At 37.4% G+C, this 14,146-nt stretch overlaps 1 protein-coding gene across 1 annotated transcript in view; it reads right to left on the reverse strand.

The window, feature by feature from the left end:
- AFG3L2 (AFG3 like matrix AAA peptidase subunit 2) overlaps window positions 1-14,146 on the reverse strand; it is a 50,418-nt gene that overhangs the window by 21,421 nt on the left and 14,851 nt on the right. The window contains exons 6-10 of the mRNA XM_090285836.1: window positions 12,078-12,152; window positions 8,148-8,272; window positions 5,555-5,828; window positions 4,043-4,180; window positions 1,117-1,270 (exon numbers count right to left, since the gene is read on the reverse strand). Of these exons, the coding sequence (XP_090141962.1) occupies window positions 1,117-1,270; window positions 4,043-4,180; window positions 5,555-5,828; window positions 8,148-8,272; window positions 12,078-12,152 (766 nt within the window). The remainder of the gene's footprint in view (window positions 1-1,116; window positions 1,271-4,042; window positions 4,181-5,554; window positions 5,829-8,147; window positions 8,273-12,077; window positions 12,153-14,146) is intronic.

Raw genomic sequence — 14,146 nt, forward strand, 5'->3', positions numbered from 1 at the left:
CTGAAAAGATAATACCAAAGATGTAATATTATTAAGTAACATGAGGCAGAAAGTAACCATGTGCCTGTGAGGAATGTATGAACACTACTGATATACTGCTACTTTAAAAAAATTTCAATTTATTATCTAATGTTTTAAGTCACAAACATAAATGATTTTTCTTACTATTCCTCTTGTCCTTAATAAAACTAGTCATAACTTTTGGAATCAATTTTTTAAAGACAAATGATCAAAGATTTTAATTTATTTAACTAGAAATTCAGATTCTGTTGTCAATTTTAAGAATGTTCTATAATCAATAAGACTAAATTTGCAAATGATATGTCTAAATTCCCTGGGCCATTGGAGAGCCCATTGCATTTTTGAAGACAGTTCTCAACCTCCACCTCCAACCACTTTTCCAGGCTCAACTTGCTCAGTTTTATTGGGCATTTCTCAAACATCAAGGCCATGGCTGCAGAGCCTGTACCTTCAGGACTCTGGCGTTGAAAGAGCCCAGATGTTAATTTCCCCCAGGTATGGCTCTCTGACTTAAACATGTGGCATACATGTGGACTGACCACCAGAGTGGAGGAGGAGCTCTGCCATCTGATTCTGGATGCAATGCTCACTCAGTAATGCAAACTGGCTCGATACTTGCCACTGTGCCTCCCCTTTCTGAACACTCGGCAGCATCCCCATATCTTACAGCATGAAAAACCTGGCACATCCTAGAGATTGGCTTTCTCAAATAAAAGAAAAGGCTGACTAACATGGAAACATTGCTACTCAGTGAAAGAGTATTTGAAATTTGTCAAATTCACACATGGTTGCACATGGGTTCTCCTGATACTTCAGAATCATATATACTTTTGAGACTATAAATCTTTTGTGAATCATTTCACCAATTTTTCTATTTTTCAACACCCAGTACAAATATCATCTTAACACTAATATTAAGTTATGGCAGGCTGCCAGGAAAGAATATTTTGCTATTATCTGTACTGGTATAAAAGAGCCTTTAAAAAGGCTATTTTAGAAATTTTTTTTTACTCAATATGAGCATAAGGATTCTCCTTTTAGATATAATATATAAAACAATTAGTGCAGTTTAAAATTCAAGACTTGAATATTCACCATCCATTTCCACAAGCAACTGATTAAGTGTATTCTCCTGTTCACTCTGACCCCCGAAGTTGCCTCTTCCTCTCTTCCTTCCCACAGCATCTATTTCATCAATGAAGAGAATGCAAGGGGCGTTCTTCCGAGCAAGGGCAAATAAGTCTCGAACCTGGATAAAAATATAAACACTAGAGTCACTTGACAAATAAATATTATTTATCCTCCTAAAAAAAAAAAAAAAAATTAAGTATCCTGTCCCACAGGAAGACAATCTTTTTGGCTTAAACAGTGTACATAAATATTTTAAAAGTTACAAGTAGTAAAGAAGTGAAGCGGCACACAACTTTGTGGGTAACTGATTTAAGGTAAGCAAATATTATTTCTATAACCTCATAAATTACTGTATGTGTAATAAACACTAACAATGTGTTATTTTTATAACATCAACAAATTAATAATACACAACTTTAGCCTACAAAAATATAATACAGTAATGCTGTAAACTTTACATTCCCAGTTTAAAAGTTCAAACTACTCTGAGATTCACATTTCATGCCTGAGGCAGTTACTAACAAACAAGACTTACTAAACGTGGGCAACACTTACACAGAAAGCAAAGGCATGACCTACCCATGTCCACTCATCAATCAACCCCAGAGTGTCTGACAGTGTCCTGCCCTCAGCCCTGCTGCCAGCAGGAGCAGTTGTGAGGCCCCTGCACCCACATTCTGTCCTGCAAAGCATGTCCCCTCAGGCCACTAGTTAGGTGGGTTGAAGAAGGAATAGCCATTCCTATCCCTATCAGTAAGAGTTCAGGGTTTCATTCTATCAACTTACCTCTACAGAGAGATCCAGAGAAAAACTCCGTATGCCTCATTTTCCTTCTACTTTCCTCACCAAGAGTCCAAGTCTCCCATCATCCTCCACCACCTGGACTTCTGAGATTTCTATGCCTACACAGCTCTGAGCACATCCCTTAACATAATTCATGTCCCTCTACGGCCTCCCCAATGAATTATAGATCTATGATAAACAGGCCTCCACCCTCTCAAGCTCCTCCCTGAATACTTCCTTCACCTCCTTGCCTAAACTGAAATTTGGCTGTCCCTGCAAAGCTCTCAACTAGAAGGTTTTTTATCTTTCCCTCTGGGTCTACTTCACACCCCAAAATAATTCTGCTCACTGAGGCTCCTGCCATGTGGCAGGCATTCTAGTCGTCCCTTGCCCAATTCTCTACTCCCTCACCCACAGCCCCCACCAAGAAGGATTTTCTTAGTGACTTCCACATTCATGTGGGTCTTGGTCTCTCAGTTCTCTGACCACCTTTTCAATCACCTCTCTCTCAACTCTGATGTGACTAGCACCACCATGTCCCCCTAAACAACAGTTTCAAGCCATCTACCATCTGACCACCCATCCTCCTGACCATCCAGCCCGCCCATGTACTCAAGCACCTTCCACAACCAATTCTTCACCTACTTCTTACCTCTCCATCCCATGAGGCCCACTGCTTCTGCTCTCTGGTCTTCAGTTCACTCTGTGCCCACATTAGATTCCATGATCCATTATTATAAAAACTTCCTCATGCTCCCCTATTTTTCTAAGACTTACCTGCCATACAAAACCCATATGAATCTGCCAACTCCACTTATCATAGTTCATCTAATATAAGATGTCAATAATGTTAAGACCCATCATTACTACACTTGCCATTGAAAGAAAAAAAAATGCTGCCAACTGATAACACAACACTTTGTTATTGATTGTAAATTGTATCCCACTGTTTAGAAAAGTAATTGTGATAGCACTTTGCATTTCTACAGTGCTTGAAAAAAAGGTCAACATTTTAGACATTGGTAAATATACAAGAGTGAAAATGTGTTTCCTTAAAAATTAATCCACCCTCACACTTCCTGATTTCAAAACTTACTACAAAGCAACAGTAATCAAGACAGTGTGGTACTGGCATAAAGAGAGACATATAGGTCAGTACAGTAGAATTGAGAGTTCAGAAATAAATCCATCTGTCTATGGTCAAGAATGCTAATAATATTCAATGGGGGAAAGAACAGTCTTTTTAACAAACGGTGCTGAGAAAATTGGATACAAACTGTAGAAGAGTGAAGTTAGACCCTTATACTATAACACATTTATTCAAAATGGATATTAATTTGTAATGGATCACAGATCTACATGAAACATCTAAAACTATAACACTCTTAGAGGAAAACGCAGGAGTAAATATTTATAACCTTGATTTGGCAATAGATTCTTAGTTGGCACTAAAAATGCAGGCAACAAAAGCATTAAAAAAACAAACAAACCAGATACAGTGGACTTTTTCAAAATTTAAAACTTTGGCGCTTCACTATGAAGAAAGTGAAAAGACAACCCAAGAATGGAAAAAAATATTTGCACATCATATACCTGATTCGTAGTTAGTATCTAGGATATATAAAAAGATCTTACAACTCAACAACTAAAAAAGAGAATCCAATTAACACACTGCAGTGTTGGTCAGGGCGGGGAGAGTGGGGTAGTCACAGGCCGTGCTGAGGCTTTGGCCTAGAAGTGTTCAAGGCCGTGACTGCTGAGGGGTCCTTCACAGGATTCCAGGGCACAGGACCATCTTTACCAAATCCCCATTTCAGGGGAACAAAGAAGGAGGAGGAAGCAGCACCATCAGAGTAAAATAAAAGGCGCTGGGTGGTGTGGCCCAGTGGATTGAGTGTCGGCCTGTGAATCAAGAGATCACCAGTTTGATCCCTGCCTGGGTTGTGGGCCAGGTCCCCATTTGGAGGCGAGTGAGAGGCAACCGATCCATGTGTCTCTCACACATTGCTGTTTCTCTCCCCCACTTTCTCCCTCCCTTCATCTGTATCTAAAAGTAAATACATTTTAAAAATCTTTAAAAAAACAAAAAATAAAACAAAGGACTTACTCTAGCTGGACCCACACCAACGAACATCTCCAAAAACTCGGATCCACTAACAGTGATGAAAGGGACATTGGCTTCTCCAGCTGTGGCCTTAGCTAGCAGTGTTTTCCCAGTGCCTGGAGGACCAGTGAGAATAGCACCCTTCAGATATGAAAAAGAGAAACTATATTTAACTAGGATTTCAGAAAAGTAAATTGCATATCCACAGACAATTCCTAGGTTAAATCTGGATAAATTTTAGTGATATACATTAAATATTTCTTAAACATTTGAAGTATGGTAGAATATTCTTATATTAGTAAGAAGAGGAAGAAAAGGATTATTAGAGTCTACACTGTTTAAAAAAATTTGGTCAAAACGTGAAATCTTAAATACTTCCCTTATTTTTATAAGATTTTTAGTGTTTACTTAAATAATGCAAGGAGACTCAAACATTACACTACCAATTTTCAGTCAGCTTATTTTCTTCCCTTTAAAGTTTCACAAATAAAGTAAAAATCTAATAACCAATGGTAAACTTAAAAAGAAAAAAAAATGTGTTTGCTTGAACACTATAATTATTGAAGTTGTGGAAATGCTCAAGTACAATGTGTACAGGTACTTAAGTTAATAGCATGTTATAAAACATGGCTTTTTATCCGTATAGGTAGGACATGAAATTAAGGAAATGATGATTCCCTTTACAAAGGATTCCTTTAAAGTAAACTTTATTAATGGATTTTTAGAAGAATTAGGTAAATTTTTTTGATTCATTTACTTAATGACTGAGGCTGGCCCTGGGAACACAGAGATCAGTGAAGCCAGCGGATCACTAGCAGTGGTCACAAGGATGTCTGCTGGGAGGAGGGAAGGCAAGAATCAGTGCTGTTTGGCTCTTCTCCACCAAGTGTTGTGCCATGAATCTCAGTGCCAACCCCAGGCAGAGTGTCTATTCATACCTGCTGAAGGAGGGACAACTGGGTGACAACAGGGCACTACAGCTGAGAAGTAAGGTGTCAAAGTCAGACTGGAGGGAGAAGGAAAGTAACTTAAGGAAGGCTTCCAAGAGGAGAAAACACAAATCTTTTGGGAATATACACACTACATGCAAGAACACACATGCACACAGACCATATAACCCCAGAAAGATTTTTGAGTTAAGCAGAGACTAGAAAGATAGAGAAAGAGCCCTGGCTGGTGTTGCTCAGTTGGTTGAGTCTCGTCCTACAAAGCAAAAGGTCACCGGTTTGAGTCCCAGTCAGGGCACATTCCCAGGTTGCAGGCCAGTACCCATTTGGAGCACATGCGAGATGCAGCCCATCAATGTTCCTCTCCCTCTTTCTCCCTCCCTTCTCCTATGTCTAAGAATAAATAAGTAAAATCTTAAAAAAAAAAAAAAAAAGATAGAGGAAGGAGGAAAATAATTTGATAATGAGTCATCAAACTTCATAAAATTGTAACTTCAGAGATTAAGAAATAATTCAAAAGAGTTTGGGGTTAATTAGTTGAAAATAACTTTCTGAAAGTTTATTTTACCTTTGGGATTTTTGCTCCTAGATCTTGATACTGCTTTGGGTTTTTCAAGAAATTCACAAATTCCATTATCTCTAGCTTGGCCTCCTCACAGCCAGCCACATCTTTGAACTTCACATCTATCTCATCTTTTAAGACCTTGGCAGTGGTTTCTCCAACACTGAAGAGTCCACCCATTCCACGGCCTGTTCGGCCAATACCAGCAGGCCCTCTCCGTATGGTATACAGTAAGAAAGCAATGATGAGCACTGTGGGCAACATGCTCAGGAGGAATGAACTAAAAAGAAACCACACACAACAGCAACATTCTTTTAAAATGGTTCATCTTTGGTTTTTTAAATGTTTTGCAAGATATACTTTTTGATGTCTGCTTGGGATACAATTGCATAATTTTCTATTTTTATAAAACCTGAATATTCTAATAATTTTATCTGAGGCACAAGGAGAATCTTAGTGTCAGTATCACTGAAGTAGACTTATAAAGACCAAAGAGAAACCTGTTCTTAACATGTATTAATATTTTATTCCTATCCTAATATCTACCACCTACATAAAATGCAGGCCTAATTGTGATTTACTATTATTATAGATGAGTTTCAAAGAAATTTCTTTTGAATTACTCACTTAAAATTTTAACATAATCCTGGTATTAGCCTGGGTAGAAATTCCAGTTCTCTTATTGGAATGCCTCAACTTATTCTGAAGAGATGCTTACAAATATCAAATCCTTGCTAAGTTAACAGCACATCAGTTTCAAAAGTCCTGTATACACTTTTTGCATTTAGTATTGGCAGCTACAAGCATTTACATATTAAAATTCATACCACTTTATTGTAAATTATTTTCTTTTTCTTTCTCCTTCATAATACAGTTAAGGTTTTATTACTGATTTAAGACTTGCATGTACTTTTAAGATTGTAAAGGGGGTATTATGAAATCTTGAAGGAATGGCATCAAAATTGCTAAGTGTTTATTTCTGGGTGTTGACATTATAGATGCTTTTTATTTTCTTTGTATTTTCCTAGTTTTCAACGAAGACCATGTATTGCCTATTTGATGAAGACCATGTTATTGTCTGTTTGACAGACTTTAAATTGAGCTTTCAGATAAGGATAGAAGATTTTTAGTGTCCAACTGCTTATGGAGTAACATTAATTACAGTGCTGTATGTGCTTTTCCAATGGTAATGAGTACTGCACAGGCCACTCCATCCAGCTTGTATAGGCTTAAGAGAGATTCACAGGAGAACTGGTCTGCCCTTATGTCTGTTGGAGGGACATACTTGGGAATGACTTAAAACCTGGCGATGCCTTTTGCCTTTTATCTATTTGTCTTAGGTCAAAAACAAAACAAATACCAGAATTTACTTCCTAATTTTTCATTTTTTACAATATTTTAAATGCTCCTACAGCAGGAAGCAATAGCCACGAAAAATGTACATTTGGCTTATTTCTTGAGGGAAAAAAAAAGCACTAACAAAAATTTAAAGAATGGTACAATAAAATTTTGTAATGTTTCAGCACTAACCTATAAAGTTAAATAATTATATGATAGCCTTAGGGGCTGAAAGATTTATCATATGTGAGACAATTTCAATAGCTATCTAAATCTAAATACTGCAGGCAGATTGTGAGTTTACACAAACTAGGATTTAAGAAAGTCCCTAAAACTGAGCAACACTATCTGCTCAATTAACACACCAACTCTCTCTTTTTTTGCTTTCACATACAGAAAAACTATGATTTGTTTCTATTTTCACTCTTCAACTCCTAACTCTAGAACAAGTATTTAATGCAAATGGGGCAACTACCAAGTGATTTGGGTGTACCCAGACCACTCAAAGGCAATATAATTCCCAAGTAAGTTTAAAGACAAATAACTCATGAAATCAATGGGCTCTTCTTAAAAGATTCAGACTTGTAAGTGGCCTTATTAAAGACAAATAACCCCTAAGGGAAGCAGCAGTTCTGACAAGAGAGGAAGAAAAATTACTTAAAAACCTTAGAAAACTCTGAAATATAAATGTGAATATAGGTAAAAGGTGAAAATGCCACACTTTAACATAACAGGGCTCCTTATGCAAAATTCATACTAAAAGTGCATTGGACATTAATACCTCAAACTACCACTTAATCATGATAAATATAAATGTGTAGAAAAATCAATTCGTAACTAGCAAAAATTAGTAAATAATTACCAATGGTTTTAAAAGACCTGACCAGCCCTGGCTGGTGTGGCTTAGTGGATTGAGTGCTGGGCTGCGAACCAAAAGGTCCCTGGTTTGATTCCCAGTCAGGGCACATGCCTGGGTTGTGGGCCAGGTCCCCAGCTCAGGGCTTGCGAGAGGTAACCAGTCAATGTATCTCTCACACATCAATGTTTCTCTCCCTCTTTCTGCCTCCTATCCCCTCTCTCTAAAAATAAATAAAATCTTTTAAAAAATAAAAATTAAAAAATTAAAAAGCTGGCCAAATTGATAAAGGCCTATTTGACAATGTAATATGTAACCTACTCCCTGGTGATGGAATACATAGTGAACCATATAGAGCACAGCAAACAATTTTCAACATGTTTATATATTTTCACTGCTTCTTACCCATCACTTTCAGCAATGTAGACAACAGGTACCCGATTCTCCCCTTCTATGCCCAATTCCTGTTGTAAAGTCTCCAGATTTCGCTCAAAGGTGTCCACACTGCCAATATTAAACCAGACATATTGCTATAAAAACAGAAAAACAAAATATCCTAAGAATGACAAGGAAAGAAAAGTTTAATTCACTACAGGATTCAACTTTTAAAGAATTTTTCAGAAATACTGAAATCTTATAAAATAAAAAACCCAATAATAATAAAAGACTGGTTTTAATGATATGGTGATTAAGTTTCACTCAGTGAGAAGACCTGGTAATCCTTGGCAAATAAGAATTTCTTTGGCAGTATTCCTCAGTAATTCTAAAATTGTAAATTCAAAAGAATTAAACATCTATTTGAAAACACAATCCTTTTTATAAATATGCTTCTTTTTTTTTACCTCTTCTCCATTTCCCAGTTATATCTCAGCTACCTACCCCAAAACTAAAAGCTAAGGTGACACAGTAATAACTACCAAAGTTTATTGAGCTCTTACTAAATGTCAGCATTGTTCTAAGCCCTTTATATACATTAACTCATTCAACCTTCAGAGCCACTCTAAGAAGTAGGTACTGTCCCCAGGGGTGATAATCAAACCTTAACATTAGAAGGCACCTTCACTATTATTCTGTTAACCTTCTATTCATTCAACCTGGTGAGTTACTGAGGCTCTAGGGAGGAACACCTGAAGAGCCCGAAGCAATGGCTATTTTATGCCAGCACTGAGCTGACTATTACTGTTTCCATTTCACAGATGAGAGAATAATAGGAGTGACTTCACTTGCCCATGACTACACATCTAGTAGGAAGAGGATGAATCTGAACCCAAGCCGTCAGGCTCCAGAGCCACTGACCATATATACCACATCATACTACCTCTCTTATACCACAAAAACACTAATCATAACTCACATTTATGGAGCTTTACTACACAGTAGACCCTGTTCCAGCACTCTGCAAGTTTTAGCCACAATTTATAGCACAAGAAGACTTTGTTCATCCTTTAACATGCGATTGCTTTAAAAAATATTTTTTAAATCAAAACAATAAGTCTAGGATATAAAACTCAGACAATTCAGAAGTGTACACAGAAGAGAATAACGTATCATCCCATATTCCCTCCACCAACCAGTGTTTCTGAGTAGGGAATATCACTCTTGTATCTCTCTCCACATATCTAAAAACAAAAAAATGAGCCCTGGCCAGGTAGCTGAGTTGATTAGAGCATCGTCCTGATACCCCAAGTTTGAAGGTTCAGTCTCTGGTCAGAACACATAAAAGAATCAGCCAATGAATGCATAAATAAGTGGAACAACAAATCAATGCCCCCCCCTTAAAATAAATAAATAAATAAATAAATAAAAATAAAAACAAAATATGGAGTTTTATAATATGATGTAACAATAATTTTTGGTAAGTTGTTCAGACAAAGCTACAAAATTCCTGTGGTTACAAGCCTCATAACATTTCAATAGTAAGACCGACCACAGGTAACTGACAATTCCTAACTTATAATCTACTACTGGGCAATATGCTAAATGCATGAGTCACATCAGAGTTGGACAAAACACCAGCAGCATGGAGGTTCTGGGGACAAAGTCTCAATTAAGACCCTCTGGGGATGGGTCCCAACACTCCAGGTGATTCTTATGCACCCTGAAGTTTGAAAAACACCACTGACTTTCACAATTCTCATTTAAGCACTAAGCCCCAAAACAGTATAATTGTTCCCACTTTTAAAGATAAAGAAACTCAGGCTTAGAGGAGTTAGTATAAATAAAGCACAGTATTTGATGTTGCTACTCTACAAGTAGTAGTATATAAAAATCTTATATCCATTTCTGAAAGTTCAATACAAAGTCAGTCAAGCAAGTAATCCATGTTCTCCACTGAAAACTAAGAAAATACTATACAAAGAAAATAAAAAGCACCTACAACCTCAACACCCAGAGATACATACTACTAGCAATTTTAATGCCATTCCTTTAAAATTTTATAACACCCCCTTTACAATCTTGAAGTACATGCACAATTTTGAAATCAATATAAAACCTTAACTGTGATATTAAAGAAAAAGAAAGTAATTTATAATAAAATGATATGAATTTCAATACATAAATGCTGTGTCTACCAATACTAAATGTGAAACTAGCCCTCTGGGAAGGATACGGCCCACTGACAGCCACTGCTCCTGCAGGGAGATTAAAGTTCAAGGGAAATGAGGAACACTAATGTTAACCAGGGGCCTAATGTAGACACTTACCTATTTCTAATTTTTGACTCTATAAGCAATATTTTGGAGGGCATCCTTGTATATAGACATCTTTACATGCATCCTTAATTATTTCCCGAGGATTTATATTACTGAAGCAAAATTACTCAGTGTGTCCATACTTTCAAAACTGCTGATACACAGTCATCCCTCTCTAGATCGTGGTTCACTTATCACAGCCTCACTGTATTGCGGGATTTTTAAAAATATTGTACTTAATTGTTTATTGCGGATTTTTCGCTATATTGCCGGATTTTGCGGTACTGTATACGTATGTTGTTAAAGTTACATAGGTTTAAGAGTGCAGACTGTTTAAGAACATAAGTAGTGTTTATAAAAGTATGGAAAAGGTTAATAAGGGAGTAGGAAAGGTTAATAAGGTACTGGGAATGGTTTATAAGTGTGTGGGAAGGGTTTATAAAGTCTTAAATATACATAAATACTAAAATAAAGGAAAGATTCCTGCTTCGCGGATTTTCACATATCGCGCGGGGGTGGGGGTGGGGGTCTAGAACGTAATACCTGCGATAGGTGAGGGAATACTGTATATATTGCCAAACTGTCTTCTTAAACATTGCATACGGTGGCGAGAATTCTCGCCATTTCTAAAAGGCATTTAAATTTCCCGGTACGCAACGTGTTCAAAGGAGTACTGATTTAAATGCCAACACTAAAAGTCTGAGGGATAGTTAAGGGAAAAAAGCATAGTTATTAATGAACATTTCATCATAAAGTGAAAAAAATGGGAAAAAATTAAGACAAATGGAGTAATTTTCCTAAAAATAACTAAAATACCAGAGCCATATGGCTTCATGAATATTCTTATATCTACTGATGTTTATCAGAGAGAGATGGTCACCATCAGCTCTAGTTTTCCTTAAAATACTGCCCCATCCAGGCAACACGACTAGGAAACAGTTAAACAAAATCATCCCATGAGAGAAGGGAAGCAGCCTGGAGAGAGGTCTGACCCTGAGGGAGAGCAGGAAGACTGCAAGACACTACTAAGGACTAGGGATGAGCGGGAGGTGGGAGTCAGGCCCAGAGGAGGACTAGGATTCACCTGAAACCTCACCTGCCCCTCTCTTCCCCTCCCCCCATAATCCCCTCAAGCCAATCTGGGGTCTCTGGAATGGAGTTCAAATGGTTGGACAGAAAATACAAATTATTTTAAAAATAGGAAAAGAAATGGTAATTAATATAATATTACAAAACAGTTGGGAGACATGAGCAGAATGCTTCTTAAACCAATTTGAAAAAGCTATCTCCAGATAAGAAATTCAGATTATAACATATTTTTCCTAACCAAGTAATTGTTTTCTCAGTCTTGAAAAATCACAGATGATAATGGAATACTAAAAACTGGGATTTCACTCACTGTTTCCTAAATGTACAGCCAAAATGATTACGAAAACCAAACCAAAACAAAAACACTGATCCACTCTTCGTATCACACTTATGTACCCAACAGGTAAATTCTATGGTGCTGAAGATCACAACTGCCACACTGCCCAATACTGGTATGTCCAGTGTAAAAAGCTACTGCAATGTGGAGGAATGTGTGCTTAAATCTGAAAACTTAATTTACAGCTAATTCACATCAATTAATAAAATCATTTACCCCATCAACAGGAGTTTTTCCTGGTGTAAAAGTCACTCGAACAAAACGCTTGTTGACGACTTCCAGTCTGTCTACCTGGAATTTTAAAAAGTTAAATGTTGAAATATAAATTTACAGAAAAGACCTGAGCTTATTTAAAATGTATATGATATTTCATACATACAAAAAAGAATAATGAATAACATACGGTGCCCCATGTTGCTTACTCTGGCTTGAGAAATAAAATATCACAAACACTACTGAAGCCATCAGTCTGGCCCTCTTCTCCCCAGAGGTGACCACTCTCTGCATTAGGTGCTGACCGCCCCAAAGCACTTGTGCCACGCATGTAAGTAACCCTAAACATACTCACTTTTGCCTATTTCTAAACTTTATAAAAATGGTCTCATTTGTTATATATACTTCTACAATATCCTTTTTCATCCTACTGTTATGTCTGTGAGGTTTACCCAGGCTGACATGTCAGTTCTGTGGGGTATGCCACTCCATGAGCACACAAATTATTTACCCACTCTCCAGTTAACAGACATTTAGGCCATTTCAAAAGGTTCACTATCACAAACAATGCTGTTATGAACATTCCTGTTGGACAAATCTGCAAAAATTTCTCTGGGACATGCACCTGCAGATGGATCAGCAAGGGTGGGCTGAAGGGTATACACACCTTTGGTTTTACTAGAAAGTGTGAAATTGCTCTCCAGTTCACACTCCCTGCCAAAATATGCCTACTGTTCTGCATCTTCACTTGCTATTATAGGACTTGTTAATTTTTGCAACTCTATGGGTATGAAACGGTTTAAACTTGTTTTTTTCTGTAACCTCCTAACTATATTGGATTTTAAGAACATTCTTAACCTCATCCTAGCGTCTTTGACTGATTTGGAACATAAGCTTGCTTCTTGTTGTAATGAAGTCTGCCTTGGCAGGAAGTCTGGAAGGTACGAGTCAAACTGGGAAGGGAGGGAGCCCCAGATGATTCCAGGAGAAGCTGGAACGAGAAGACTGACTGTTCCTAAAGACAGTCCTTCTAGAAAGGAGCAACTGAAGTACTCTATCCCCATAAAAATGTTAGGGCAATGGCAGATGATTCCACAAAACCAACTTGTCAGGAGAAGACACAGCTACAGGGAATCCTCCCCAAGGACCTGGCACCACCCTGGGAAGGACAGCTGTATAGCCCCCTCCACACAAAAGCAGGCTCCCCACACAATCTGGAAATTGTAAATATAATATTGTCACTTTCATGAGAGAAACACTTGCTCCAAAAAATCTGAGCAATCGTTTTCATTTTTTCCATCCTCGCCTTACTGTGTAAACTTTAAAAATAACTTTAGATTCTTTATACATTAATAGTAAGTATTAATATCTTTATTTTATCCATTTTATCAATGAAAAATCTAGTATTCAGGTTAAATAATGTCCCCACGGTTACAAAATAGGCCTAATCCTGGTTCTCTCAGAGTTCATCAATTCTAAGATGGACTTTTTAAATATTTTAGTATCTAAGAAACTATGATACATTTTACAACTGATGGTATTTCAGTTTCATTGAAAGCTTTTCCTAGTAATACATAACGTGTCTTAAAATCAATAGCATCTTAAAGATGCTGAAATAGGGTCTTACTGGGTAAAGACCCAGCCAGCAGTGACAAAGGCTCCAGAGCAGCCTTCATAGGCCGTCTGATCTCACTTGAAATATTCTGAGTGGCTGATTCATCCAATCCCAAGCTCACAGGAGACTAAAGCAGTAAAGTTGTAATGGAGCCATGAGAGGCTGGCACACTACACCAGGGAAAAGGGGCAGCTGAGGGAATGTAAGTAAATGATGCAAGCAGATGGAGGGCTGCCAGAGGAAGAGTTGGGAGCAGTGGTGCCAAAACTAGGTTCTCGGATAAAGTGAAATAAAAGGATTTTGTGATAAATTTGGGGATTTCTGGGTCAAAACAAATGCGTTTTTTGGTTGCAGTACTTTTCGGCATTAAAAAAAGAAAACAATATGAAAACAGTAACTTTACAATGGACAAACTTGGCTAACTTGTTGACTGTCACTTTATTGATCTAATCAACTG

The sequence above is a fragment of the Furipterus horrens genome, unplaced genomic scaffold (genome assembly GCF_987537825.1).
Source record: "Furipterus horrens unplaced genomic scaffold, mFurHor1.1.pri manual_scaffold_8, whole genome shotgun sequence".
Taxonomy (NCBI): domain Eukaryota; kingdom Metazoa; phylum Chordata; class Mammalia; order Chiroptera; family Furipteridae; genus Furipterus; species Furipterus horrens.